The following is a 26,088-nucleotide window of genomic DNA, read 5'->3' as shown; positions in this document are numbered from 1 at the left end:
AGATGCTGTTCCAAAAGCGCTTTCCAGTCGTCAGGGTCGTATCCAGCCTCGAGCGGTCTTAATTTGACGAAAGTGCCCTTTGGTATTTGTCGGGCGTGTATTGTGACTGGTGCTCCATCTTCTTTCAGGTCGAGGGCTTTACTGAGGAAGGGACTCAGCGTTGCGCAACCTTCTTCAGCCGAGAACTCGCGGATGCCTGCATAGACCACGCGACCATTGTTTGCATTAACAAGACGGAAAGTGAGGGGATGTGGTAATTGGTTCTTGGATTCGTCGGGGCGGCGTGATGATCGTTGTGAGCCAGCGTAGTATGAGGAATAGTTGTGGAAGTCGTTGTCGGGTTGTTCTGTGGCGGCTGCAGCTACTGAGGCAGCTGAGAGTAACTGTTCAAGAGCAGATTGCGGCAAGACGATCTTGTCTCCGGCCAAGTTAGTTGCAGAAGACGCTGTGAATTGTCCTGACCACTGCAATTCATTACTCATGATTTGATGTGAACGAGTCCAAGAAGGCGAGGCGAGAACATAACCCAACTCCAAAAACAATGACTGTTCTAGAAGTTGCTATGCCGCATATGTCATCAACACAGTGCGGCGATTCTCGGGAATGAGATAAGATGATCGTCACTTACCTTTTTGGGTCAGATGATGGCATCACCCTGACCTGCATTCTATACATCTTCTCTTCCTTCCTCGCTCAATTTCTTGCCCATTGTAATCACCTAGAAAGTTTTTTGGGATGTGAGTGAGGATAGAAGGCCGTTTGGGAAAGTGCTTCCTGTCTCGATCAGTCTACAAACTCCAGAAACGCGCCTCGGTGTCACCTCGCTGGTTATGACGCGAAGGCCTAGCAAGAAGACTACAAGAGTTCGGTCTCAAAACCGCAAAAAGAACCCAGACATGTCTAAATACCAGAAGTTTACAACAAATCGATGGTATGAACAAAGTCGTCTTTATAGCTCACCCATATTGGTTGCTGTATCGATTCGAGCTACTAAGCATACCCTGTAGTCGTAACATCTCGCGGCCTGAAAAGCATCCACTTTTTTTTTGGGCTGTGAAACGCACGTAACAAGATTGCGAATCTCCAAAAATGCAAAAGCTTGTCTCCTCTTGTTCACTTGTCTTGAAAGCTTGATCATCTATAGGCAGATCTTTGTGTTGCTTGACTCTTTACCATCATCGAAGATATGCATTCAGCATTGCGGATACTCGTCGCAGCCTTAGCTTTGATGACAATCACCTGCTTCTACTACCAAATCTCAGACCTTCCACATCTCAACGCCATACTGCGACAGACACCACAAGCAAATACTCATGCTTCAACGACCATAACATCTGGAGACGATTCTTTCAGCCGATCAGCTCCTGGTTTTCACATACCTCAAAAAGGTGACACTGCAGAAGACAGTCATCCTCCCAAGACTGATCTGTCGACTGCTAAGGATGAGGCCTCTGAGCTACCGAATGACAAGGTCGTGGTGATGGGCGCTCTCTCGACCGACGACGTAGCATGGGCAACAACTAAACTCCATAGATGGGATGCTTTCGTGTATACTGTCGATAACAACACCACCATGCCATTTCACACAGACCGCAATAAAGGCAGAGAAGCGAATGCTTACCTGACCCATATCATCCAGAATTATGAATCGCTCCATACGACAGTCGCATTTGTACATTCGCACGAGTTTGGTTGGCTGAGAGCATGGCATACTGATGCACCGCGTCACTCTAATGTCGAGAGTCTGAACTCGTTGAACATCGACTTCGTCCAAAGGAACGGCTATGCCAACCTGAGATGTTTGCCAGATCCTGGCTGTCCAGATGAAGTACGACCATTACGAGAGCCCAAGGACGAGGGTAAGACGACTGAAGCAGTATTCGCTGCTGCTTGGAGAGAAATATTTCACAACGACGATGTTCCAGAAGTCGTCGGCGTAGCCTGTTGTGCACAATTCGCAGTGTCAAAGCAGCAGATACTTCAGAGGACCAAGGAAGAATATATTCGCATGCATGCGTGGTTGATGAATACCCAACTGGATGACCAAGTTGTCGGGCGTGTGTTCGAGTATCTCTGGCATATAATATTCGGTCAAGAGTCTGTTTAGTACGTTTGAGTGCGACGATGAATGTGCTTTCCGAGCTGACAAGATGTTAGTTGCCCTAGCCTGGCACAATGTTACCGAGACGTGTACGGCACCAGGTGATCTTGGTTTAACACCTACTGGTAGATGTTCAATGACACAGGTAGAGGCAGGCTTTTACCATTCGGTCTCATGCTCTACGAAAAGCAGTATCCTGGACTGGCGCCTGCGAATACTATACTCGCGGGATATGGCAGTAGCGGCATGAGATGGACTTTGGTTGGGGTTCCATTGATGTTGCGATGGAAAAGGATGGACCGCCAGCAATTTGCAGCATTATCGATGTAATCATCCATATTGCGGCGTAAAGTAGCATTGATATTGCGCTTGTTTATGGCTCCGAGCATCTTGCTGCTGCTCTTATCGGTGTCAGATTTCACGTCCAGTCCAGCCATTACGTATCGTCGCAAAGGTATCTCATCGGAGGTGTCTATCCTCAAGCATTGTTCAGAGACAGATTGTCGTCAGGTTGCCAAAGGAAGATGATTCATCGGATCCCTCGGGCGCCTGCCAAGTCTGCTGCGCGACTCGTTCCTTGCATCCTTCAAGCTCGTGTCGCGTGTTTCTATCTTGAGTGGTGTCTATTCTTGCACACTCGTGACCGGCATTTGCAAGGTACATGAATAGCAAAGCGACGAACACGATCCGTTCTAGCGCGGCCAGCGAAGAGGATTGAACAGACAAGGATGCGTCATGAACGCGGTTGGTCGCAAAAGACAACCGGCGCGTACTGTGTTGGCAGAGGAGCCGGCCACCCTTCCAAGCGATCTCCCCACATCAAAGGGAAAACAAACTTGCCAAGCTCAGCTCCTTTGTTGTGTCTTGCTCTGCCCTGCACCGTTTTTTCTACACAACGGTGCGATGCGTTGAAACACAAACGGACGCGCACTCTATGCCGGAGACACAAATACTCACCGCAGAAGCGCCAGCAAAGTTCTCAGCAAAGAAGTGGACAAAATATTGGAAGGAATCAGGATCGCAAAGGATTGAGGCTGTCGGAAGCCATGACTCGGCGTTCTGTCAGCGGAAAAAACACGCAAGCCCTAGCGAGAACCTGGGGAGCATGAGGCTGGGAACCCACTCCTGAGCTAGCGATATGAGACTAGCTTGAGCATCCTCCCTGTTTACATGCAAGGTACAGAAGTCTGTTTTTCCCTGATGGTCTCCTGAACACTCCAAGAATTCATCAAAGAATACGAATCAACACCGACAACTCATTTGTGAACGGTCAAGATACGGTCGTGTTCTTGGTAGGAAAGCGCGACATCAAGACCCGTTGTCAGTCTTATACGAGGAAAAATGCCCCAAGACCAATCCTCCGTCCGTGCGATGTTCTATTTCGAAACTCAAGCATCCATATTTTTCTCAATCTATCCAACAGCTCCGAGCTCGTCTAGCGTTGCTAGCTGTAAAGTTGGGAACCACCAGTGCCTTGGTTTGGCATGGCTTGCAGAGAGGCTTCCGTGGACCTCCCATGCTCACGATCCACTCTGGTGGCAGGTAATATAGCTACTCCTATATCCCCCGCCATCTTTTTCCTGAAACTTTCTGCTTGTCCCCCATATTAGAAGACTTGGATACCCCTGCGTTCTTATTCTCCTACGTCCTTCTCTTGCATCTGAACATCTGCCATTTCCAGCCTCTTTCCACGCCATACCGCAGATATGAGATACGCCACTGCTATCCTTTCCCTGGCTGCTCTTGCCGTTGCCCAAGATTGCGTCTCTAGCTACGATTCATGTCTTCTTACCAAGGATGAACCCACTTGCACCTCCGAGCTCGCTTCTTGCAAGAACGACTGTGCAGTCCAAAATGATAAATGCAACCAGAGCGGTGCCGGATCAGCTGTCTGCCAGAAGAGCTACAACTCTTGCTTGAACACCTTCCCCGTTGTCCCTGGTGGTTCGGACTGTGTTGCCAAGTACATCAAGTGTGGTGAATCCGGTCAATCTGAAGCCATCTGCAACGCCCAGAACGCTGTCTGCAAGTGAGTCAACCTCATCCTATATTCAGTCATGTACTAATATCCTTCCAGAGATAGTTGCACCAACATCAACAGCGCGTGCCTCTCGTCTGGTACTGCTGACGTTGCTGCATGCACTGCGCAATACAATGCATGCTACTACTCGACCTCGGATGTCATCACCCTTGACACCGTGGCCAAATACCAGAACTGCCTTAATGCTGGCACCAATGTGACAACCTGCAACGCTGAACTCACCAATTTCAAGGACGCATGCACGACAATCGGAGCGACTTGCCTCGTCTCTGGATCTGCTGATACCTCCTTCTGCAACTCACTGCAGGGCGCCTGCTACTACAACGGTACCCAATGGACCAGACAGTCATGCTCCGATGCCTTCAATGCCTGCACAAAGTCTGACTCGGAATGTCGCGCAGAGCTGACATCCTGCAAAGACTCTTGTAGCTCGATCAGAGCTTCGTGTCAAACCAACCAGTTTGCCAATGTCGAGACTTGCTCTTCGCTTGCTGCCACTTGCTACGGTAGTCAGAACGACCCCATCACTGACCCCAACATTCTCGTTGCTTCTGCCTCTTCTTCCGCCTCCAGCACTCTGAGCGCTGTTGTTGCCGCCAGCACTGGTGGCTACACTTACTCCAATGGCACTACTGTTGGCAAGAACGCTACTACTACTCACACCCCTGTCGCTTACACCGGTGCTGCCTCCAAGACTGGTGTCTCAGCAGCTCTTGCCGGTGTTATCGGTGTTGCTGCTTACCTTCTGTAAATCTCCAGCTAGGAGGGCAGACATGGGATGTATGAAAGTATTATAGACGAAAAGGCTCTTGCATGGATGGATATGGAACTATAGAATGAGGGAATGGTCATGACCAAAAACGACCAGATTTAATGTATATTTACGCTATCACAAAATGAAACGAAAACCAAAATTATCTTCACCAATTTCTGCTGTTCTTCGACTGCATTCGATAGGCCGTCAAGAAGTTCTTTCGTTCACTTGCAGGCAGCAGCTAAGTCGAGTTGGAATCAGAGTACAATTTTGTGGTAGATTTCAAGAACAGCTCACTTCGCGCTACGCGCTTTCAACTCCACTCTCCGCTCAATGAAAACCCCACGCCATCTCATCAACATCAGATTCATTGCATCATGGAGCCATCCCTTCCAAAATCGGCCAAACACGCCGAGTTTGTCTACAAGCGACTTGTCAGAGCCGACGAGCTCTATGACCAAGACTCGCTGGACGAGTGCGTCGAGATCCTCTACGATCTGATCGAGGACTACGACATGGCCCCTTTCCCAAGACTCAAGACCCTTGGAACGCTGTGCGAGTTGATGGGTGACTGGGAGTATGGCGAAGCTCGTCGCCATGAGGCTGAGCACCTGTACGAGTGCTGTAGTAAACATCCCGACCGCTATGATCCGAGAGTCTTGGCCGAATTTTCGCGCTCCTCTGGACGCATTAGCAGAGGCCTGGGCGAACAAACCGGTCTCGGAGATGATTGACGAAGAGGTCGAATACCGGTTGAAATAGAGGGGCGTTGTGGTAAGTGATTCTTCCTTAATTGCTTGAGGCCGATCGTCTCGGTGCTGTGGCGCGCATTATCGTGGGACACAAGAACACAAAGACTTCCACCGAGAGTTATAATTTTGGCGATCTCTCATGGACATAAACCTGCCTCAGGAGCAATTATGCATCTTTGAAGGCTGTATGACACTGCGTATGGAGTCGATGCTCGGTAGCCCTCGGCGCATACACCAGCAAGAGACGATGCTGACATTCATCGACAGTTCGAATTCCCATCATTCGCCGATACTCCCGACCCTAAGCCCTCCGAGCAAGTGAAAGAGATGGTTCACACTGCTAAGCGCCAGGCACTCGAGAATCACTATGCCAAGCGTCGTGTTCAGCAGAACCGCGACCTCTCCAAATAGCACGATGACTAATATAGTGAGTACTATATTTTGCGTGCAGTCCCTGCATCACCGTCTTTCCTGTTCTCGTCCTTTTGCGTTATCCCAAAAGTATGTTCAATGAAGGATTCGTAGTCCTGTGCAGAACCATCGACAGCCAGGAGATACTTCTTGCTATGTCGATTTAAGCAAGCTCTGCTAACATCTTTCGCCGTAGGTTCGTATCCATATATGGCTCTGAATCGCTCGACTCGCTCTGCAAAATCGCATTGTATTTCGACATGATCCTGTTCAGCCTGGGAGAGGTTCCGACGAGCATCCTCGAGAATGTTGTTACGTGCCTCGAGTTGGGAGTCGCTGAGAAGATAGTCTCCAGTGGATTCACCATTCGGATAGAAGAGATGCTGGTACAATTCGAGGGCCTGTTCAGCATGCCAGCTGGTTCGCTCGTTAGTCTGGACGCGACCTAGGTATGGATCTGGACGTACAGAAAATCTTGGTCACCCAGTGAGAGCATACGATGACATCCTGCCTTGTGGAAAGTGCTGAGGTCAGTATAGGTCAGAAGTAAACGACACAAGCGCTCGCTCTCGTCGTAATTCTCGGCGTCAAAGCTGTCACTAGCTTTCTTGAACAAGCTTCTGAATACATACTCGCGAGCGCTCGTCTCGTAGCCAGCCAACATTGTCGAAGGGCTTTGCAAACTCAAGTGTTTCGGCCAGCAGAAGGATATAGGAACACGACATGCAGCGGGCTTGAAATTCGAGGTATACAGGTCGACCTCCGCAGTCCAATGACGAAGGTCGACATATTCGAAGAGATGACCTGTTGCAGCAAATTCGAAAAAGGGAACAAGAAACCGCTTTAGGTAGGAAATCGCAGGCTTCGCAACCACATAAAAGACACACCTTCGGCCAGTTATTGAGCCCACGGCCCTACCTCGTGCTGTAATTCATACGTTTCGCGAGCTCAATATTTCTGAAGACCGACATCATGCTTCGGCGTACAGGTCGAGACTATCGTGGCCGAGGAGGGTAGCCCAACGACATTCGAGTCGTCTTCCACGGTACCGAGCCACAGCAGTCTGACGATCATCGAATTGCCTTCAGAGCTTGAATCGTCGAGTAGTCACGCCTCCAACTCTTCTGTAGAGGCTTGCAAGACCCATTCTTGTTGTGTCGCAACCAGAGGCATCAGGACTCAGGGGGGACTGGCAAGGATGGCTGGGTCTTTCACAGCAACTCCACGCGAGTGACAGCCAAGACGGCCGACTTTACCCGGCGTACACGTCCAAGACCGCAAGCCCGTCGTTGCAGCAATACATCAATATACTTGAGCAAGTTTTGTGTTCTAGAGCCTATAAGCGATGCGAACTGATCGCCACTGAGATTACTTGGGAAACTGAGGATGAGGGATCCGCGAGCTACTTGTGCAGTGTGGTCCTGCGAGATTTGTGCGATTCGTGTTTACTCCGTAGGCTTCCGAGAGATTTGTGCCTATGAAGAGATAGGCTTTCCGCGCGACTTGTGCGGGCGAGACTGTTGTAGATTCTCGTGAGCCCATAGGTCGGAGTACATGGTGTCGGTCAGGACAACACAACAGACTCAAGCTCTCCGCCTCAGGATGAGTGTCATTCGCTAGGTCTCGCTGGCTCCTGTCAGCCTCAGCACATTTGACGCAGGGTCCTTCTCCCCAAGCTTTACTGGCTGTCTGTCACAAGCCAAAAGGTAGCCCCACCACGCACAAGTCTCTCACTGGTATATATATCACTTCATCCACCACCACAGTTTCCACCTGTTCCAACAACCTCCACACTATCCAACTTCCTCTACTTCTCATACTCAACCATCCACTATCACCTTCTTCCAACACCAACTTAACAACACAACATCAACAAACATGGGTGGCTGCGGTAACTCCTCTTGCTCTTGCGCCAGCTGCGGCTGTGCTCCCGGTAGCTGCACTTGCAGCGTAAGTACTCCCTTCTACGATACACATTGCCCGTATTATCGCTTTTGATTCTTTCACCTTGCAATCTGCGTTGATCACTGCTTTCTTACCATCCAACATGTTCACTCTTTTGCCGCACGACACGGCTAACAATCGTCGCAGAAATAAGCCATTTCACTTGGAAGACCATAAGTGTGGCACGAGGGATTGCCTCCATCTCATCACTATGGGCTTTGCTAGTCCGATGTGAACTCGCCAACTCGACAACCATCACGAACTGAACACACCATGGTCAAAGCCAATCAGAACACCCCTAAAAAGAACAAAAACAAAACATCATTGGACGTTTGGTCGCAGCTCAGTAGATTTTAAGCACATTTTGGAATTGAAAACAGGAGATAACACAGAAAGACATTGACAAAGAGAACGCACATGAATTGGAGGGAACAAATGTCTGATTGAAATACAACGGGGTTTACCTTTTCTGAACCCTATCTTCGTTACGTGAAGATTGTCTACTCTCCATAGACTATTGAGGAGTTTTGTGCTTGGGAGACAAATTCATGTAACTTTGTCAATTCCTGTCTACACTGGCGTGTGCAAAATGACAAGTTTCGTGATTTAATACCTTATTCGAGCCTACGCTCAGATTCAAATTCAGATGGCTGAGGCGAATGAAGCCTCTGACCTTGGTTGAGACATCATCTAGCATTTGTATGATTTTGAACTGGTTGCTGGCAAGAACAGGGTAGTGTTTGACAACCTCAGCATGGAAGTGATGATTAAAATCAATATATATTGTAAAGATTTGCCACCCTTCGACCGGCTCGTGTGGTCTAGTGGTATGACATCTCTCTCACAGTGATATGTACAGAGAAGATCCTGGGTTCGATCCCCAGCATGAGCATCCTTTTGCATCGTCAGGTGTCCAGTGGCGCTCTTTTTGGTCCCAAACCAACCTTCTTCGAAGAATCGAGACACTGCGGGTTTTGCAGGCTTCAGAACCAGGACAGCTTGACAGCCAACACGTTCTACGCATGTGCCTCGGACAATGATTACAATTTGCTTGGCATTCATATGCAATGACGGCAAGGGTCACTTATCGTCCGGGTCTCGTGCGGCATGTTCAAGTCGAGCGGTACGAATTCTCCTTTTGCAACTGACAAGACTCTGAGGCGGTATGCCCTCATCTTGTGGCAGTAGGCCAATGAACAGAGCCATTCTATGGCAGCCCTTGGTGCGTGCAATTTCCGGAGCAAGTTCCTTCGATTTTTGTGTTTTGGCTTCCCCGCAGAGGTGCAGAGATGACATCTTCAGCATGGCACATGCGTTCTGGGCAGCAACCGGACAAACAAGCAGAAACATGCACTGACACGACTTGAGAACAACAGACACACCTTGGATGACCTCCATGTCGGATACTTCGTCCACGTCCGCGAACGCCGGACGCTCGGCGCCTGAGAGGAAAGAGTCCAATACGACCAACACAACCAAACCTCCGACGGTAGCCGCCTTCTCTCCAACCTCGAACTCGTTCTCTTCGACTCGACAACGCTCGACCATTCTCGTACACCAAAAGTCACCGCTTTTGCTAGCGACCCCTCCGCAAGTGACAAGAGCTTTGGCATATTCACATCCATTCATAGTTCCCTTGAACAAGCTTGTTGGACTTCTATCATGGACGACCGGGGATCCCTGGGAGAGCTTCCTGTTTGTGGCTGCCTTCTGGTTCACCGTCTTGTATGGCGGTTACATTCTCCGGTTCATGGGACCTCTGATTCTGGTTACCTTCCTTATAGTAGGCATGTACCTACGAAGGTATTCTCCGCTGTCATCGACAGGCTGGACTGGTGAGAAAAAGAAGGGACACAGGAGGGATAACTCGGATGGCATCAAACATCGCAAGTCTCTGGATGAGATTCTGTCAACTTTGCAAACCTTCACGACAAGGTGTAATATCTTGCTCGAGCCAATGCTTCGCTTGACAGACTTCCTGTCTACCCAACAGACGGCAACTTCAGCTACGACACAACCTGCCCTCACGACCCTTTTCATACGAATCATGCTCACTTCCCCACTGTGGTGGGCTCTGACCCTTCCTCCCCTGCGTATCATTACCACAAAACGAATCGTCCTGGTTGCCGGCACAATCTTCTTGTCCTGGCATTCACGGCCTGCACGTATCAGTCGCACAATTCTCTGGCGATCGAAAACTGTACGCGAGATCTGCACCATAATCACAGGTCTGGATCTTGGTGTACCATCTACGTCAGGACCACCACTGCCCCCACGACCAGGAGTAAAAGGTGCCGTCAACGTGAACGCAAAGCCGAACACCGAGTCCGGCGAAGGTATTCGCTTTACATTTACCTTGTATGAGAACCAAAGAAGATGGTTGGGCATAGGCTGGACAGCAAGCATGCTCGCCTACGAACGCAATTCTTGGACTGATGAACATTTGAATCCGACAGCTGATCCCACACATTTCGAACTGCCTGAGGTAGAAGGTGGTATGGCGAAGTGGCAGTGGGTTGAAGACAGTGAATGGCATGTCGAACTGCCATCCAAGAAGAGTAAGAACAAGGATGCCACGGTTGACGATGACGACGCATGGATATACTACGACAACAAATGGCGGGACGGAAGAAGAGGACAAGATGGTTGGGGCCGCTATACTCGCCGCAGAAAATGGTTGCGCGATGCCGAGCTCATAGATGTGGTCCCAGAAGAAGAGAAACCCACGCCCACACCTACACCAGCTGCTCAAACAACGGAGAAGCCGAAACCACCACCTACACCTCCACGTCCAACACCTTCTCGCAACCAAAGCAGTAATCTCACCCAAGCACTTAAAAACGCACCACAACATACCCACACACCGTCCATGACTACTGCTTCGACAATCACCACAAGCAGCGATATTGGAAGTCCTTCCAGCAGCTACAAGCGCAAATCGTGGTTGCCTGGTTCTGCGGGGAATAGGACCAGGACTACTAGCAATGCATCTGGAAGTACAGAAGGGAGAAAGAGTCGAGCGGCTATGGAGAACGATGATGTGGTGCCTCCGATCACGAGGCTGAAGAATGATGAAGCAGATTGGGGATTGGGCGATGATGTTAGTATGGGACTGGGTTGAGCTTGAATGAAACAAGACCACTGGTCCTGGAGAGTTGTGGATGATAGAAAGAAAGGCATGATTTCGAACGAATGATTATTGAAGATACGAAATGCTATTTGTTCATCAGGTAATGTTGCTTGTGCAGTATTTGTGTGCAAGCTGCGAAGGTCTGCAACGTTTTATGCTTTGCACAAACCAAGGTTCGAGCTTTCCTTTTGTCTATCCTTGCAAGACCGTTAGACCGTTCTCTGTCATTCGTCTTCGAGAGAACATCCGACCCAAAATGAAAGCTATACAGGGCCTCAGAGAATAGATCGCTGGGGAGCTCATCGCTCTCGTCCATCCATGTTACATATTTCAATGATTCGTCGTGTACGCAAATTTCAGTCTCATGAACATGTGCCCCTTGGATGAGAAATTTGAGATTCTCATCGTGAGGGAAGCTGGCCATTATCGCGCTGCCATAGCATCAAAGACCAGTCGCAGATACCTTCTGTCCACGACTCGACTCGATCATACTGTCACGACTGTTCTAGAGTTTCTTCTCGACGTGACTGCCGAATACATCAGAAATAAAGAGGATACCTTCTACTACGATACTGCGACCTCAGCAGATGAGGTTGATGAACTTGACGGGAGCGTCCCCTATACCAACAATGAGAGAACTGATGAGCACATCTGCAGATCTCCTTCGTCATCGTCCTCAGAGTATCCATCTTCATCTTCTGGATCTCCGGCCCCTGAGCGTGCAACGAGAGAGTCTTGCATCGTCTTCTTCTCTGTCATGGTCTTCTGAGTCAACAGCTTCTGTACAAGGATGCGACGAAGTACACACCAACTGTAGAAGTATGATTTCTGCTCAGGAACCCTCTGTGTCTTCCTGCAAGCTCCTGGATGCAGTCTTGGGGTTGGTCATGTCGTCATTTACATCGGAAGCCAGATGCAAAATGAGCTCTGAGTACGTTTTGAGCTCTTCTCTTGCGAGCAGCAGGCTGCTTTTGAGACTCATCTGCTCGATATACACCCAAAGTGCCAACTGGACATAATAAGCGTTTTGATAAAAGATCTCGATAAATAGACTCATCCTTTACTATCGTACAGTTCCCGGGCAAAATAAAGACTCGATGGTTTTCATACATACAGATGTATTTTCTTGATGGATAGCTATATATGAGTATTTCGAATGTCAAATACAGACTTTGATCTGGATGTCAAATGTTGTCTGGCATTCTGGGAAACCATGCTAAACTTTCATTTTAATGCTTGGCTGATTTGAGCTTCGGATCAGGGGTACACAGCTCCGATTCTCTGGTCAAAAATGCACCCTTTCACTCCAATTCTAAGGCCGAAAATTTTCTGTATATGTCTGACATCCTAGGTCTGAGAGCGCAGCTACATGGTAAGCAGGTCTGATCGATCCTTGATCAATACAAATCATACTAAAGACAACTATCGAGCCATCGATGGAAGCACTCCAGTATTGATTCTTGTTCGAAAACACCTCAACGGAAAACATGAAGCTTACATTGCCATCAAACTTGATCGCACTTGAGGAACTCTAGTTTGAGGTTCTGAATAGTTCTATATTGCTGCTTCCTATGTCATGCATTATTGAATTTATGCTTGCATAATCTCTGCACAACCATGACGTTGTGCCAGCCCCCCAAACGCGTCTCACAAGGCAAGTCCGATCAGCATCAATGCAACAAACCATCTTTGCGCCTTAATACGCGTTGGTGCTCAAGCGAATCGAGCAAACAATTTTCCCATCACAGAGACCGTCACCTATCAATTTCAAAAACGTGTTCTCAGGCTTGCGCACATCATAGACTCTACCATATCCAAGTCATACGCGCTCAAGGATACTTTATCCCCTGACCACCGTCTCATCATGGCTGAGATCTCAGGGCTCAGAGAACAGATCCTTGGTACTATAACCCAGTAGTGCATGTCCGTCCACTTCTGACACTGCCCAGCAAACTACAACTTCATGGGATATAACCAGTCTGCTTCCGAAGTGGATGTTGTTGTCAGATTTCTTGATCAAAAATACTACCAGGCCACCATCGCCGACAAATCATCAGGCGAGGACATTTGTGGAGAACCTCATCAAGCAAGAACCGTTGAGCGTGCCCTGGCAGCTCTGCTTGCTCACACTTGTCAACATCTTGGAAATCCTCCCAACTTGATTGGTGCTGGTGCTACCCAGACACTTGGAAGTCCACTGGTCAAGCGCACTCGTGGAAGGCCCAAGAGTATTCTTCCTTCTGTCGCTTCTTCTGCTGTCAAACCTAAGGCAAAGAGGGCAGTCCCCGTTACGAAGGCAAAGGTTTCTGCCGTTGTCACACCGAAGGCAACTCGTGCTCGTGGAAGACCCAGAAAGTCAGATGCCGTCGTGCCACCTTCTACAGGCCGTCCTCGAGGCAGACCACGAAAGGAGCCTGCAGCAGTTGCCCCTGTGAATGACAACGATACCACCGCGCCCGCTAAGCGCGGAAGAGGAAGACCCAAGAAGTCTGACTCGACCCCAGCAGCTGCAACAACAACTGGTTCGAAGCGTACTGCGTCCGCCCTCGGAGACGAAGAACTTGGAGCCAACAAATCACGCAAGACTACCAGCGACGAGGAGCTTCAAGAACGTATCAGTGCAGATGAGCTTCGCGATGTTGAACAAGCAGGTCAGACTGCTCCGTTCACTCCTCAAGTATGGTTTCCAACTTACGTTTCAAGAATCGCTAGGGTTATCTACCACTGCATTGCAGACGGACCAGCTGGAGGTTTGACAGAAGATGAGATGGTGACGCGCACTGGTTTGCCATATGCCGATGTCAATGCTGGTGTTTCGCAATTGCACGAGAAGGGTGGTATTGAGCCTGCTGTTGGCGATGATTCAAGATGGACAGTTTTTGACGAGTGGGAGGATGAGGACGAATGAGTCTGGTAAACAGCATTTGATGGGGTTGTTGATGCATCGCGATGGAGTTTTCTTTTGTGCTTTGTTCAAGCATCTCTTTCAGATCGAGGTGCCTTTGCTTTTGTGAGCAGCATACATAGTTTATGCATAACTTCTTGTACATCAATTTAATCAATTTGCATACAATCATAAGTCGCGCTTTCCGATCACGTCCAGGACGCGTCCTCCAGCCCTTCCATTCCTTCTTACTGGGTACGGATAATCAAACAGATCGATCAATCGATCCTTTCTTACACAACCTTCCACATGACAGAGATACAAGGTCTGCGAGAGCAAATCTTAGGTATGTACTCGCAACATTGATCCGCAAAGGCCATTTGACGAACCAAAACTCCTAGCAAATCTCGATTACATCGAGTTCGCCAAACCAACTTCTAATCTCAATATCATTGTCGAAGATGTTGATCTGCTATGCTACAATGCAGTCATCTTTGACAAGATTACACGGAAGCGACTATTTCATCTTTCTGGAAAACACAAGTCAGTGCCCGAGGCTCTGGATGAAATGCTGGCAGCCACTTGTCTGATGGTACGGTTATACCGCGAGGATCCTCAGAATTGGCGTCGAAATTTTGGTGGAGGTGTATGGAACGAGGATAATTCGCAGCCGCCATCTCGAGATCGGGCGATCAACGACGAGTCATACCTCCTACTACGCAAGAGAAAGCGAACAGCCTCTGCCGTGAGTTCCAACGGACAGGATGAGCCTTCTCTTGCTGGCTTTCCACGTCTACCATCAGTACTCGCCGCAGGGCCCAGGACACTTGATGAAGAACACCTTTCTCTGATGCCATCTATTGGCGATGCAAAACTTGCTGCTGCTGCCTGTGCAGCATTGCCACCACAAATCTCTGATAATGCGAAGAAGCTGCTCTACGAACTCATCACATATCCGCAGTGCCCTGCATCTCATAAGGGTGTCTGTCTGCTTGACATCATGCGAGAGACAGGTCTAGAATATGAGTTGCTGGAGTCTTGGGCCAAAGAGCTTGAAATGGCTGACAAGGCTTGTTCTATCCCCTGGGCCCGCGCTACGTGGCAGCCAAAGGACTTGACTGGTGCCTTTAATTTTTGAGTTGCTGCTCGTGTCAGATAGAACATTTCGTCCTGCCAAGAGTCAACAACAGTAACCGACAAACCGATGCATATCCCTACACATTCTTGAGCTAGAAGTCAGGGAGCCTTTGAGGTACTGGCTTATCCCCAAGGTTGTCAAAACGGATGCATAACTGATGCTTCTTCACTTGCCGCAAATCTGATCAGCCTACGAACTTCCCGGAGCAAAAGAATTCTGCAGTCTATCTGCCTAATGGTGGCTCACCAAAAAAGTGCGAAAAGAGATGTTGGTTGGCTGGTTTGAACACCAGCCACAGGTTCCAAAGAATAGCGCACACTGCCCAAGGGCTCCACCACGCTACATCAGCTACTCATACGAATTTTCTGGGTTTTTGTGGGTTTGATTCCTTCCCTTGGGCCAGTGGCAGGAAGATTGAGACATGGGCGGTATATAAAGGTATGTGGCTGTATTGGGGAGAAAGAGAGAACTGGGCGGAATTGACCCTGCTCGAGCAGTAATGATGGGCCAGTCTTGGATCGAAATGAGCTGAGGTTTGCTCTGGTTATTCTACAAACTTCAGCAATTATTAGCAAACTTCAGCGGTTCTTTAAGACATGTTTTGAGCAGATGTTTGACAGAGATGAGATGGAAGAAGTTCGATCCCCTATCTTATTGATCAGATCTCCGTATCCTTTCTTCCATGCAGATGACACTCGTGCTTTCCTTTCGGAGCTTCTAGCACCCTATCGATACTACGAGCGTGTCGAAAGAAAGCCATATCGACATCGACCTGGTTATCGAATGTCGGCCGCACCTTTGTCCTTGGAGGTGATAGAGGGGGCATGAGGCTAGCACCAGTGAAGCAGAAGCTCGGTTCGGTAGAGCAGAAGCGCTGGTGAAGAAGCTCGACTCGCATTGGATATAGTCATTTAGTAGATACGAGGCTCTTATATACCTAGTATTCTTGTTGCGTGTGAAAATTGAGGCATCTGCAATGTGACATATGCAAGGAATAGTCGGGCTCAGTCTTTGTGACTCACATCGTGCTCCAACTACAGCAAAGAGCAAAATGTATATTATAAAAAGGCATGGGCATGTTTAAGAGAAGAAGCAAGTCCAAAGAGAGCAGATACGATATTGCTTCTCAGTGGCTGCTATGCTGTTTCTTGATCAAAAAGCTGTATGCTACAGGTACCAAAGACGAGCGCACCTCGAAAGCAGATGGATCACTGCCGTATGCGAATCGAATCTGATGTATCATAGATGAGCAAAAAACCAGGTCAGCTTTTTAGTTGCCTGGGAAAACCCCTACCTGCGAGCAAAGTATTCTACCTTTGCAAGAGAGAAAGAATATAATGTTCCGCTACATCCAAGGATCGAGCCAGAGACTTACAGGAGTTTTATTGGATCGATCAGTATTATAGAGCGGTCTTACCAATTGTGCCAACCCTCCCAATCACTGAGTGAAAAGCAGTTTAGTTAGAATGTAAGGCCCACAATGTTTTTGGAAGATTGAGTTTCGATCTTGTGGTACTATTGAGATTCATCTCAGAGACAATGATGAAGCTCGGTGAAAGTCCGACTATCGAATTATCCTGGCCATCTTTGAGAGACCAACTATCTCGACTGACAGTCCTTGCAGCAACAAAGAGAGCTTGCTGACCTTTGCTAATCAGGTTGAGGTATCTATCATACGGGTCTATATTGAATGTTTGTTTCCTTGGCTACTTCGACACTTTGTGTTAGTCGTGCATCTATTGACCAGGGGCGGTGAAGGACGAAACAAGAAGTTCAAGCGGATATTCAACGTGGAAGAGTATAGTGTCGTGGAGACAGACGACGAAGTTTGTTTATGACTGCCATGCATCCAAGAAGGTCTAGAAGTGGTCTGGCAGTCGGATCGTCTCTGGGTTGAAGCATCACGGGCTTCCTGCTCATCGCCAGCGGACATCTAGCTGTCCTCATTCGTCATGTCTTTCTGTCTGCAGAGTCAATATGCATCAGTGTTCGCACTTCTGTGTTTCTGAACTGACCGATGGCCTGCTTCGACTGGCGGTATTTGGCCGTCTGCCAAACCTCATCACTCAGACTCTCGGACATGTCTTGCAATGCGGCTTCCTCGGTCTTGCAGCCATGGCTCGACTGCCAGGTGTCAGCGTTCTTTGCCTGGATCCTGACCCAATAGAGCTTGTCGTGTGTGACAACAGTGACCGTCGGGTCTTGTTCGGTAAGGTAGATGTAGCGGAAGTTGTCTTGACATGATATCAGCAACTTGCGAAGGACCATGTGAGTCTGACAGGAGCGATGTACCTTTAATCTGAGTCCGTAGAGCGATCTTATTGTCTTCAGTAGCGGAGTCCATGTTGCCGAAGGTGGTCCTCCGCTCAAGATTGATGTGGTTGGCGGCGAAGTTTTGAGGTGAGGAGTAGCGACGTGCACACTACTTTGTTTTTCACTCAATCATTAGTGTTGACCAAACAATCAACGAACCAGTGACTCACTTTCTAGGAAGCTAATGCCGATCGTGATTGGTTGGATTGACAAGGACAAACGCAAAGCAAACCGCAAAGTGCAAGCAAACAAAGACTGGCCATTGTATGAATCCACTACTCCTGGATAGAACATTCTCTGACCCACTCACCCAGCACTACATAGATTGTTCAACCAAACTTCGAAGACTCTAGGAGATCTTTCTGGTAAGAAATATTGACTTCATATGACCTACGTCTTTCAGCCGTGAGATCTAAACACAATCAATTCCAGAGCCACCTGATGAGCAGGTCGGGTTTTGAGTATCATCGACACTTTCTGGCAAAATCTATGTAATTTTGTAGCTATTCGACCCAGCCATCTTCTGCCAGAATATACCAGAATTGCCGACCATCATGCGGGTATATAAACTTTGGCAGATCGGGTGGAAGTGCCAACTTGCCTACACGCCACACCTCTATCTCCAGCCATCCACGACATCCTTCATCACCTTCTCAGAATCCATCCGAGATCCGCTCGAAGTAATGGCCGAGCCCAACAACAACATCCTCGGTCTCCGTGCCCAGATCATTGGTTCGTGCAATCTTTCCTATCCATTTCTATCACATATGACACCTGACACAACCCAGACAACTCAAACTTCCTCTTTGCCAACAGATCACTCTCCGTCATCACGCTCCTATCTTCAACCGGTGATACGTGGTCAGCGAGAGCCATGGATGGTACCGATATGATCGCTGGTGGAGAGTTCTGCCGTACCCCTGAGCTCGCCTTACAGTCTTTGTTAGACGAGACAAGCAAGATGATCTGGATCAAGGTGATGCCGATGTATGAGCCTTATTGAGTTGGGCTTGGAACTGCTTGTCAAGAAGAACAAGCCTTGTGCTCATGATTATTTGTCACGCTCGATGATAAGGCAAGACAAAGAGGACTCAAAGGGTTGTCTATGAGCACTTTTGACTCATGGCTTGATGGAAAAGGAGGCCGTGGCATCGGCATACGCTCAAGAATATTTTGCTTTCACTCGTTACCCGGTGGGTGCGTCATCGGAATACACTTCTTCATCCACTTCCGAGCATGATCTGAAAGAGCCCAGTGTGACGAGGACTCTCACGTCCATCTGATAAGACCGTGATTTATCCTTGACTTGATATCATGTGAATTTGTGAAAATGACCATGGTTGACCAGTGAAAGAGAAAATCTTCGTTTATGGTATCAGTCATCAAACGGAATCAAAGTGAAGATGGAAACAGCAAAGCATTTCTACTAGCAAGGTTCTGTTCTTCTGCGCGAACTCCAAACACCAATTGTGCAGTTCTCTTCTTCTCGAGCTTCCACTCTCTTCCTCGAACACAGAATTAATCGGCCGCAACAATGTCGACTCCGGAAAGCACTATCTTGGGTCTTCGCACTCAGATTTTTGGTAGGTTGACTCTATCTCAGACAAGACCTTGACATATCACTGATTCGGAACAGAAAACTGGCGCTACATGCATCCAGGCCACACCAATGTGGTCATTCTTACAACACGCGAGCGCGAGTGTCGTTCCGTTAACATGTACCGCTTCGAAGCCATCATCGCAAATGACATTAGCATGGGAACTAGAGTCTTTGTCAAGGCATCAAGTCTGGGCTCGCACGAAGCAGCTTTGCGATTGTTGCTTGATATCACTAGCGATATGATGAAAGAGGTGCTAGAGGGTCAGTCTGCAGAACTTCTTGATGTCAAACATCTGTCTCCAGATACTTCTATTGCTCAGAACAGTACCGCCAAGCCGGTTCAAAATACCAGCAGGCCTGTCCAAAACACCAGCAAGCCTGTTCAAGACACCAATAAGCCAGTCAAGTCGCCAGAGGAGGTTGAGATGATGCGATTTCACAAAGCACATGGCCGGGTTCTCGATCTAGCCTCCTCCAAGAGTGAATCGTCTAGCTTTGCATCGAAGTTCAGAATCGGACGTCGATGATGTGAATGAGAGGAGAGTGAGATACGGGGCAGACCAAAACCCAACAATATCGTATTGCTACAGAACAAACTTTATACATTGCTGTCTCAAAATCATTAAATCATGTTTCTCGACTTCTTTAATAGTTGCAAGTGGTCGCAGATTCATCAGATAAAAGGATCCTCCAACAAAAACGGTCTCATACCGTGATGGGTTTGAGTTGTTTGCTTCAAGATGACTGAACGTGCAGTGAATCTAAGCAGAAGTGCTATTACTAGACTACTCCACTTGCACCTTCCTTATTTTGTTCACGCGCAACCGTCGTCAAGACACTTTGAGTGCCTTCCCACAATCATCTATAACCATGTCGCTTAAGTCCACTACTAACGTGGATCTCCGTGCGCAGATCCTTAGTAAGTTTCCTTCCATTCATCGACGTCAGAGTTATAAAGACATACTAACGTAGAAAGACAACTGGCGCTTCCTGCACTCACTCACTCCGATGTGACCGTTATCATCCTTACACGCATGTGACTTCTTTAGGGCCGTTGGTATTTAGCCATGATCGGACCGCAACCAGGGCGACAGACTCTTCATACAGGCATACTACATGGCTAATGTTAAGCTGACTCTACGCGACCTACTTAACACTAAATCCGGCATGACTATCCAGATGTTGGAGCAAACTCAACATCAAGCTTCCTAAGCCTAAACTTGCTGGCAAGAATGATTAATACAAGTCTACTAACGTCAAGCAGGATAAGCACGCTTAAGGGTGATTGCATTTCTCTCGACGAACTTGTCGATACACGTTTAAGTTAAACAATGGTGTTGCGAAGAAAGAGATCAGTTGCTCGGAAATGGCTATACAAGAAATGAACACAGTCACAACTATTACTAAATGCACAAACACATGTCTCTTGGTTCTCTATAAAGCGTACCATGCGTGCTGTGTAGCATCAATCAGAAGCGGTACTTGACAAAGGATATTTTCATAAACTTGAACAACCACATGACCTTCATATAAGCCAGTGAACGAAGGAGTGAGAGTGACCAAAACGAGATGTTTCCGTTTGGTAGATGAGCAAATGGCAGTCGCGCTTTCCTTCTTCTAGGGATTAATCTTTGCCAATTCTTCCACAACTCAGACAACACGGTCTTCGCACCCAGATCCTTGGTGAGTCACTTCTCGAGCGTATACGGAAAGGATGTCTTTACTGATACAGACTAGAGAACTGGACCTTCCTCCGTCCTGACCAATCCAAGCCTGTCATCATCATTTCAGGCATTAGCGACTTCGAAGCCATCATCGCAGGAAACAATTTCCGAGGCAAGATCTACAAGGTCTCGAGACGTCGTGCGAGCGTTGAAGAAGCTCTGCGCGTCCTACTTTATGCGACCAGCGAGTCGATCTACTCTGCACTCAATGGCAGAAGGAACGGGTTTGGCTGTCTACCCCTTTCTTGATGAAACATTAATGAGGGCATTGCGGACCGCGATCATTCAAGTCAAGTAACACACTCAACATGTCAATCACGGTAAGCGAATTGCCCGCTGGTGAAGAGTTTCACACTGATCTTCAGTAGCTCGTAGCAGACCACTGAAGGTCTCGAGATGGAACGCGTGTGTGGACATCGGGCTGGTCAATGATCAAGAGGGATTGACAGCAGGAAACCGTGAGACGAAGAAACCAGATTATAACAACTCTCTCTGGAAATCGAAGTTTATTTAATCCGCTCTTCTCGAAAACTCTCTTGAGTGTGAAACATCCTATGTGGTTTGACATGATGTATACAAGATGCAGTGACAAAGAAAGAAACTTTATACACACCATCCACAGCTCTAAACAGCCACATCACCACCAAAACCAACAGGTCTCCTAGGCTGCTCCCCCTGCTTCGGGGGCACATGCGGCAAGATAGCCATCACCTGATACAACTTTCCCATTCCCTGGGGACCTACATCCACCAACCTCTTCCACCCACTCTCAATCCTCTTTACCGTTTCCGTAAGATCGCTTTTAGTTCTTTGTGCACCTTGCTTTTCGGCAACACTGCCTCTTTCGCGATCAACAGCGAGTTTGACGAGTTGTGCTGCTCGTTGTTCAATTCCCATGGCAGTGAGGAAGCGGGCTTGATCAATGGGGCCATGGACTTCAACGTGCAGAGATGCATTGATGGCACTCTCGGCCAGAGCGAGGAAGTCTACATCAGCGCTGATGTCGACTTTGCCGGGTTCCGAGAGTGGAGACACCATACGATGTTCCTTGATACCACGAAGCGAGTTTACAGGAATGGTAGATGCGGTTCCGTAGTCAAGGATTAGTGCAGCGCCCGAAGCTTGCTTCTTGACGATTTCTTCGACGGCACGGCGGGGAGATACGCGGCGGCCTACGGGAGGAGGAGTTTGGTCTGGGTGGTTGGTGTAGAGGGCTGAGGGGCTAACACCGCCACCAATTCGGACGGCAAAGTCTGCGGCGTAGGTTTGTGACTCAGGGCTTATTTCGATGACAGAGCCTTCTGTGTCTTTGAGGTTCTTGTAGCGTTGAGACTGTTCGGGGAGGAAGAGGGAGTGTGGTGTGGCGGCTTGAGCGCGAGTGAGAGAGAATTCAGGGACAGGTTGATCGCGTTGTGATTTGGGAGTGTTGAGGGTATCATGGGTTGCGTAAGGCGAGGTAGGTGAGACGACAAGTTCGCGCCATTGAGAGACAGTGCCTGGGTTTCCAGTGGCTGATGGGTCGACTTTGTGGATACCAGTTGGGGTGCGGATCTGCTTGGGAGCAGCCTGGGCCTTGACAGATTCAAAGACATGGACGGGCAGGGCATCGAAAAACTCGTGAGCAACAATGAAGGGCGAGCTGTCTGTCTCTCTGGGCACGAAACGGATGTCCTCGCACCAGATAATGTTCAGGTCCGGAGTATACTTGCATGTACTCTTGTAGCCAATATCAATTTCCTCAAGAGGATTGTCGCCACAGAGAAGCTTGTGCTGGGCTTGACGCAAAGATGGACTAGCTTCAACCATGTAGATGCCATCGATAGCCTGAGCCAGAGGTTTGAAGTTGCGAATCGATCTCAGCATGTCGTCCATCAAGGTTCCTCGTCCAGGGCCCATTTCCATGAGGTAGACACCACTGCTCTTTCTGCCTTGGGCGATCCATTCTGCCACAAACCATAGTCCGATAAGTTCACCGAATATTTGGGAGATCTCGGGAGATGTGACAAAGTCTCCTTTCTTGCCAAAGGGGTCTTTGCCTTCGTTTGACTGCGTGTAGTAACCGGTTTCGGGGAAGGTCAGGCATTGTCGCATGTATGCTGCTACTGAGATAGGACCAGTCGTCTGAGAACATTGTCAGGAAATATATTCCGAAAAATTATCGGGTTGAGACGTACGGTGATAGCCTCTCCTAGAGTCTTTGCCAGAGGCGTGGACCATTCTCTAGAGCTTGTGGACGAACATCTTGCGCCGGAGCAAGTCAGGGCTCGTCTTGACAGCGAGAGCCGGTCATTTGCGACCCGTCTGGCTATTTGGATTGTACTGCGTCTCATGCTTCCACTCCGATGTCTGATTGACAAAGTGTATGGGCCGTGTTTATTCGCGACAAAAAGTTGGAGAGGTCAAGCTCGGAGGTCGACGACTTCGCCGCAACTTCATGACGCACACTCGCCCATCACTATCTGCAACCTAAACACACGCCAACCGCTTTCCTTTCCGCAATGGTTTCTCGCTGGGCCGATGATGAAGATGATGCCGCTCTAGAAGCACAACGCAAGCAAGAGAAGGAACAAAAGAAACGCGCAAAGGCCGAGAAACAACGCAAGCAACAAGAAGCCGACCAATTACGACAACAACAGCAACAACAAGCCGAGCCAGACGACAGACCATCCAAGAGAAGACGACTGTCACCAACACAAGACAAGGACCAACCTCGTCAATTTGTTCGCTTCCAAGCCCCGTCATGGCAACCTGCTCGCACAATCGACAGCTTCGAACGACTGAACCACATTGAAGAAGGCAGCTATGGCTTTGTGTCGCGAGCAAGAGAATTGGCTACTGGAGAGATTGTCGCAATCAAGAAGATGAAGATGGAGCCAGGTGCTGCCCAAAATGGTTTCCCCGTCACAGCTCTACGCGAAATCCAAACACTGTCTGCTGCCAAGCACCGGCATATTGTTGATCTGCGCGAAGTCGTTGTTGGCGAGAAGGGCAACGTCGACGACATCTTTCTGGTTATGGACTTCTTGGAACATGATCTTAAGACGCTCATGGATGACATGGAGGAACCATTTCTGCCGAGTGAGGTCAAGACGTTGATGTTACAACTCGGCAGTGCCATCGAATTCTTGCACGACAGATGGATCCTACATCGCGATCTGAAAACTTCAAATATCCTCATGAATAACCGGGGAGAAATCAAGATTGCCGACTTTGGTATGGCCCGCTTCTGCGGCGACCCACCACCAAAGAACCTCACCCAACTCGTCGTCACTCTATGGTACCGAGCTCCGGAGTTACTGCTGGGTTCCACGACATATGACAGCAGTATTGATATGTGGAGCGTTGGTTGTATCTTCGGTGAACTACTCACCAACGTACCACTGCTACAAGGCAAAAACGAAGTAGACGAGCTCAGCAAGATCTTCGAGCTTTGCGGAGTGCCCACCGATGCTTCATGGCCTGGTTTCAAGCGTCTACCCAATGCCCGCTCATTGAGATTGCCCCGTAATGCACAAACCACTGGTTCAGTGATACGCTCAAAATTCCCATTCCTGACAAAAGCAGGAACCGATCTGCTGTCTGCCTTGCTATCTCTGAATCCAGCAAACAGACCGTCAGCAAAGGAGCTCTTGGAACACAGTTACTTCACCGAAGACCCGCGGCCAAAGAGCACAGCCATGTTTCCTACCTTCCCCAGTAAGGCCGGTCAGGAGAGAAGACGGAAGAACAGAACACCCAATGCGCCTGTTCGTGGCGAAGGCGGCGCTGCTGCATCGGACTTTAGTGGGCTGTTTGCAGGACGTGATGATGAAGAGATTGGTGGTGGCTTCCAGCTGAAATTAGTATAGAATATGTTATATGGGAAAGAACATGCTACCCAAACTCTGACTCCAGGGGAACAAGTTAGGATCTCTGTGCCGTGCTTGAGTAGTCAGTTTGCTGGCTTCAAAATCGTAATCAAGAGTGGTATAGGCACTTTGATATCCAACATCGATACAAGCAAGCAACAACCCAACATGTGCCAATCACCTTCGACTCACACTTCAAACTGAATAGATTGCTAAATCTGCAGAAATGATTCTCCAATTTTGTAAATGTCGTAAAAACCCATGTACTTGAGTTGAAGAATACCGAGGATACAATCACATGTCAGGGTCCCCGACCCCGCGAACCAAAATTTCGACCAGCAACTTTTGAATCGCGGCGCAAAGCGACGATCGAAGCTATTCATGCTCACTGTTTCTCGACTTTCCACATAAAGCAATACCAAATCCCACATCGATCAGCCACCCATAACATTCGACTGTACCGTCTCGAACGTCTCACTATATCACTTCACGGCTACAATCTCCAGTCACCGGACCGCATTCTATACAAGCGAACTCACATCCGACACCGATCACTCAATCGCAAGTCGTACCTTGTGTCGCACTTTTAGTCGCATAACCAACACGAGTCTACTTCACACACGTCAACCGCAACAATGTCAAGAGGAGGCGGCTGGGGCGGCGGCGGAGGAAAGAACGACCTAGGCAAGATGGGTGGACAAGCACTGCCTTGGGAATATGACCCAGAGCTCGAAGGAAAACTAAACACCAAACCAAGCGAGAAGTTTCCCGTACGCTCTCTCTCCTTCTTCCTCCCCCTCAATCCCTCAGTCTAACACTTCCTGTTCTAGCCAATCCAACCACCAATCGCCGACCCACCATCCCTGCACGAACGCCAAATAGTATCCCACTACCGCACCCTACGCGCACGCATCCACGATGGCCCCTTCTACGCAATCCTCGATTCCTCAGCTCGCGTGCACAAATCCGGAAAAAAGAGTCCTGTGTCTGCACACTACGATCCTTTTGAATCCATGCCTACCTACTCGCAACGCTACACGAAAAAGAAAAACACACTGCCCAAACTCTCCTCACGGCCATTTGTGAAATCCTTTTTCCCAGAGGAGTTGTGGGCGATCATTGAGCCGGGAAGTGTTGAAGCAGGACAGCAAAAGAGGAAGGTGTTGAATTTGAGTACGAGGACGAGGTTGGATAGATTTGATACTGAACTTGATGATGAGGAAGATGCAGATGCAGATGAAGGAGAGGAAGACAAAGTTGAGGGAGAAGATGAGGATAAGGAAGAGGAGGATCCGGATCAGTTTGATGAGGACGATGAGGATGATAATGATGATTATAATGCCGAGCAGTACTTTGATGGTGGAGATGATGATGACTTTGGTGGGGATGATGGTGGTGGTGATGGAGATGATTATTGAAGAGGTGGAAAGGTCATCTCGAAAGACAAT

General features: G+C 48.6%; 14 protein-coding genes across 14 annotated transcripts; 11 read left to right on the top strand and 3 right to left on the bottom strand.

The window, feature by feature from the left end:
- Positions 1-1,480: 1,480 nt before the first annotated feature.
- M437DRAFT_40507 (uncharacterized protein) lies at positions 1,481-2,206 on the top strand (the record flags this gene model as incomplete). Its single annotated transcript, XM_041020203.1, has 2 exons — positions 1,481-2,106; positions 2,158-2,206. The coding sequence occupies 2 exons, from the start codon at positions 1,481-1,483 to the stop codon at positions 2,204-2,206; spliced, it is 675 nt and encodes a 224-aa protein (XP_040882971.1).
- A 1,601-nt stretch (positions 2,207-3,807) lies between these two features.
- Positions 3,808-4,893, top strand: M437DRAFT_41041 (uncharacterized protein; the record flags this gene model as incomplete). Its single annotated transcript, XM_041020302.1, has 2 exons — positions 3,808-4,130; positions 4,179-4,893. 2 exons carry the CDS (start codon positions 3,808-3,810, stop codon positions 4,891-4,893), a joined length of 1,038 nt encoding a protein of 345 aa, XP_040882970.1.
- A 380-nt stretch (positions 4,894-5,273) lies between these two features.
- On the top strand, positions 5,274-5,630 carry M437DRAFT_63479 (uncharacterized protein; the record flags this gene model as incomplete). Its single annotated transcript, XM_041024262.1, has 1 exon — positions 5,274-5,630. One exon carries the CDS (start codon positions 5,274-5,276, stop codon positions 5,628-5,630), a length of 357 nt encoding a protein of 118 aa, XP_040882969.1.
- Positions 5,631-6,082: 452 nt separating this feature from the next.
- Positions 6,083-7,601, bottom strand: M437DRAFT_63478 (uncharacterized protein; the record flags this gene model as incomplete). The annotated part of the gene is made up of 4 exons (XM_041024261.1): positions 6,083-6,476; positions 6,527-6,983; positions 7,046-7,149; positions 7,432-7,601. The coding sequence occupies 4 exons, from the start codon at positions 7,599-7,601 to the stop codon at positions 6,083-6,085; spliced, it is 1,125 nt and encodes a 374-aa protein (XP_040882968.1).
- A 1,798-nt stretch (positions 7,602-9,399) lies between these two features.
- On the top strand, positions 9,400-11,124 carry M437DRAFT_40816 (Pex24p-domain-containing protein; the record flags this gene model as incomplete). Its single annotated transcript, XM_041020258.1, has 1 exon — positions 9,400-11,124. The coding sequence occupies one exon, from the start codon at positions 9,400-9,402 to the stop codon at positions 11,122-11,124; it is 1,725 nt and encodes a 574-aa protein (XP_040882967.1).
- Positions 11,125-11,503: 379 nt separating this feature from the next.
- M437DRAFT_81786 (uncharacterized protein) lies at positions 11,504-11,902 on the top strand (the record flags this gene model as incomplete). Its single annotated transcript, XM_041027620.1, has 1 exon — positions 11,504-11,902. One exon carries the CDS (start codon positions 11,504-11,506, stop codon positions 11,900-11,902), a length of 399 nt encoding a protein of 132 aa, XP_040882966.1.
- Positions 11,903-12,997: 1,095 nt separating this feature from the next.
- Positions 12,998-14,041, top strand: M437DRAFT_81785 (uncharacterized protein; the record flags this gene model as incomplete). The annotated part of the gene is made up of 2 exons (XM_041027619.1): positions 12,998-13,034; positions 13,083-14,041. The coding sequence occupies 2 exons, from the start codon at positions 12,998-13,000 to the stop codon at positions 14,039-14,041; spliced, it is 996 nt and encodes a 331-aa protein (XP_040882965.1).
- Positions 14,042-14,326: 285 nt separating this feature from the next.
- M437DRAFT_81784 (uncharacterized protein) lies at positions 14,327-15,155 on the top strand (the record flags this gene model as incomplete). Its single annotated transcript, XM_041027618.1, has 2 exons — positions 14,327-14,363; positions 14,419-15,155. The coding sequence occupies 2 exons, from the start codon at positions 14,327-14,329 to the stop codon at positions 15,153-15,155; spliced, it is 774 nt and encodes a 257-aa protein (XP_040882964.1).
- Positions 15,156-16,612: 1,457 nt separating this feature from the next.
- On the bottom strand, positions 16,613-17,499 carry M437DRAFT_63474 (uncharacterized protein; the record flags this gene model as incomplete). Its single annotated transcript, XM_041024260.1, has 3 exons — positions 16,613-16,836; positions 17,171-17,389; positions 17,448-17,499. 3 exons carry the CDS (start codon positions 17,497-17,499, stop codon positions 16,613-16,615), a joined length of 495 nt encoding a protein of 164 aa, XP_040882963.1.
- A 652-nt stretch (positions 17,500-18,151) lies between these two features.
- Positions 18,152-18,471, top strand: M437DRAFT_81782 (uncharacterized protein; the record flags this gene model as incomplete). The annotated part of the gene is made up of 2 exons (XM_041027617.1): positions 18,152-18,200; positions 18,257-18,471. The coding sequence occupies 2 exons, from the start codon at positions 18,152-18,154 to the stop codon at positions 18,469-18,471; spliced, it is 264 nt and encodes an 87-aa protein (XP_040882962.1).
- A 531-nt stretch (positions 18,472-19,002) lies between these two features.
- Positions 19,003-19,595, top strand: M437DRAFT_63473 (uncharacterized protein; the record flags this gene model as incomplete). The annotated part of the gene is made up of 2 exons (XM_041024259.1): positions 19,003-19,051; positions 19,129-19,595. 2 exons carry the CDS (start codon positions 19,003-19,005, stop codon positions 19,593-19,595), a joined length of 516 nt encoding a protein of 171 aa, XP_040882961.1.
- A 1,821-nt stretch (positions 19,596-21,416) lies between these two features.
- Positions 21,417-23,122, bottom strand: M437DRAFT_72783 (DUF185 domain-containing protein; the record flags this gene model as incomplete). Its single annotated transcript, XM_041025905.1, has 2 exons — positions 21,417-22,913; positions 22,967-23,122. The coding sequence occupies 2 exons, from the start codon at positions 23,120-23,122 to the stop codon at positions 21,417-21,419; spliced, it is 1,653 nt and encodes a 550-aa protein (XP_040882960.1).
- A 168-nt stretch (positions 23,123-23,290) lies between these two features.
- On the top strand, positions 23,291-24,640 carry M437DRAFT_63471 (serine/threonine protein kinase, CMGC family, CDC2/CDK subfamily; the record flags this gene model as incomplete). The annotated part of the gene is made up of 1 exon (XM_041024258.1): positions 23,291-24,640. The coding sequence occupies one exon, from the start codon at positions 23,291-23,293 to the stop codon at positions 24,638-24,640; it is 1,350 nt and encodes a 449-aa protein (XP_040882959.1).
- A 635-nt stretch (positions 24,641-25,275) lies between these two features.
- Positions 25,276-26,058, top strand: M437DRAFT_41204 (uncharacterized protein; the record flags this gene model as incomplete). The annotated part of the gene is made up of 3 exons (XM_041020338.1): positions 25,276-25,410; positions 25,471-25,896; positions 25,960-26,058. 3 exons carry the CDS (start codon positions 25,276-25,278, stop codon positions 26,056-26,058), a joined length of 660 nt encoding a protein of 219 aa, XP_040882958.1.
- Between the last annotated feature and the right edge of the window lie 30 nt (positions 26,059-26,088).

The sequence above is a fragment of the Aureobasidium melanogenum genome, assembly GCF_000721775.1.
Source record: "Aureobasidium melanogenum CBS 110374 unplaced genomic scaffold scaffold_3, whole genome shotgun sequence".
Taxonomy (NCBI): domain Eukaryota; kingdom Fungi; phylum Ascomycota; class Dothideomycetes; order Dothideales; family Saccotheciaceae; genus Aureobasidium; species Aureobasidium melanogenum.
Note: the sequence above shows the minus strand (reverse complement) of the source record. Positions and strands in the feature narration are given on the sequence as shown.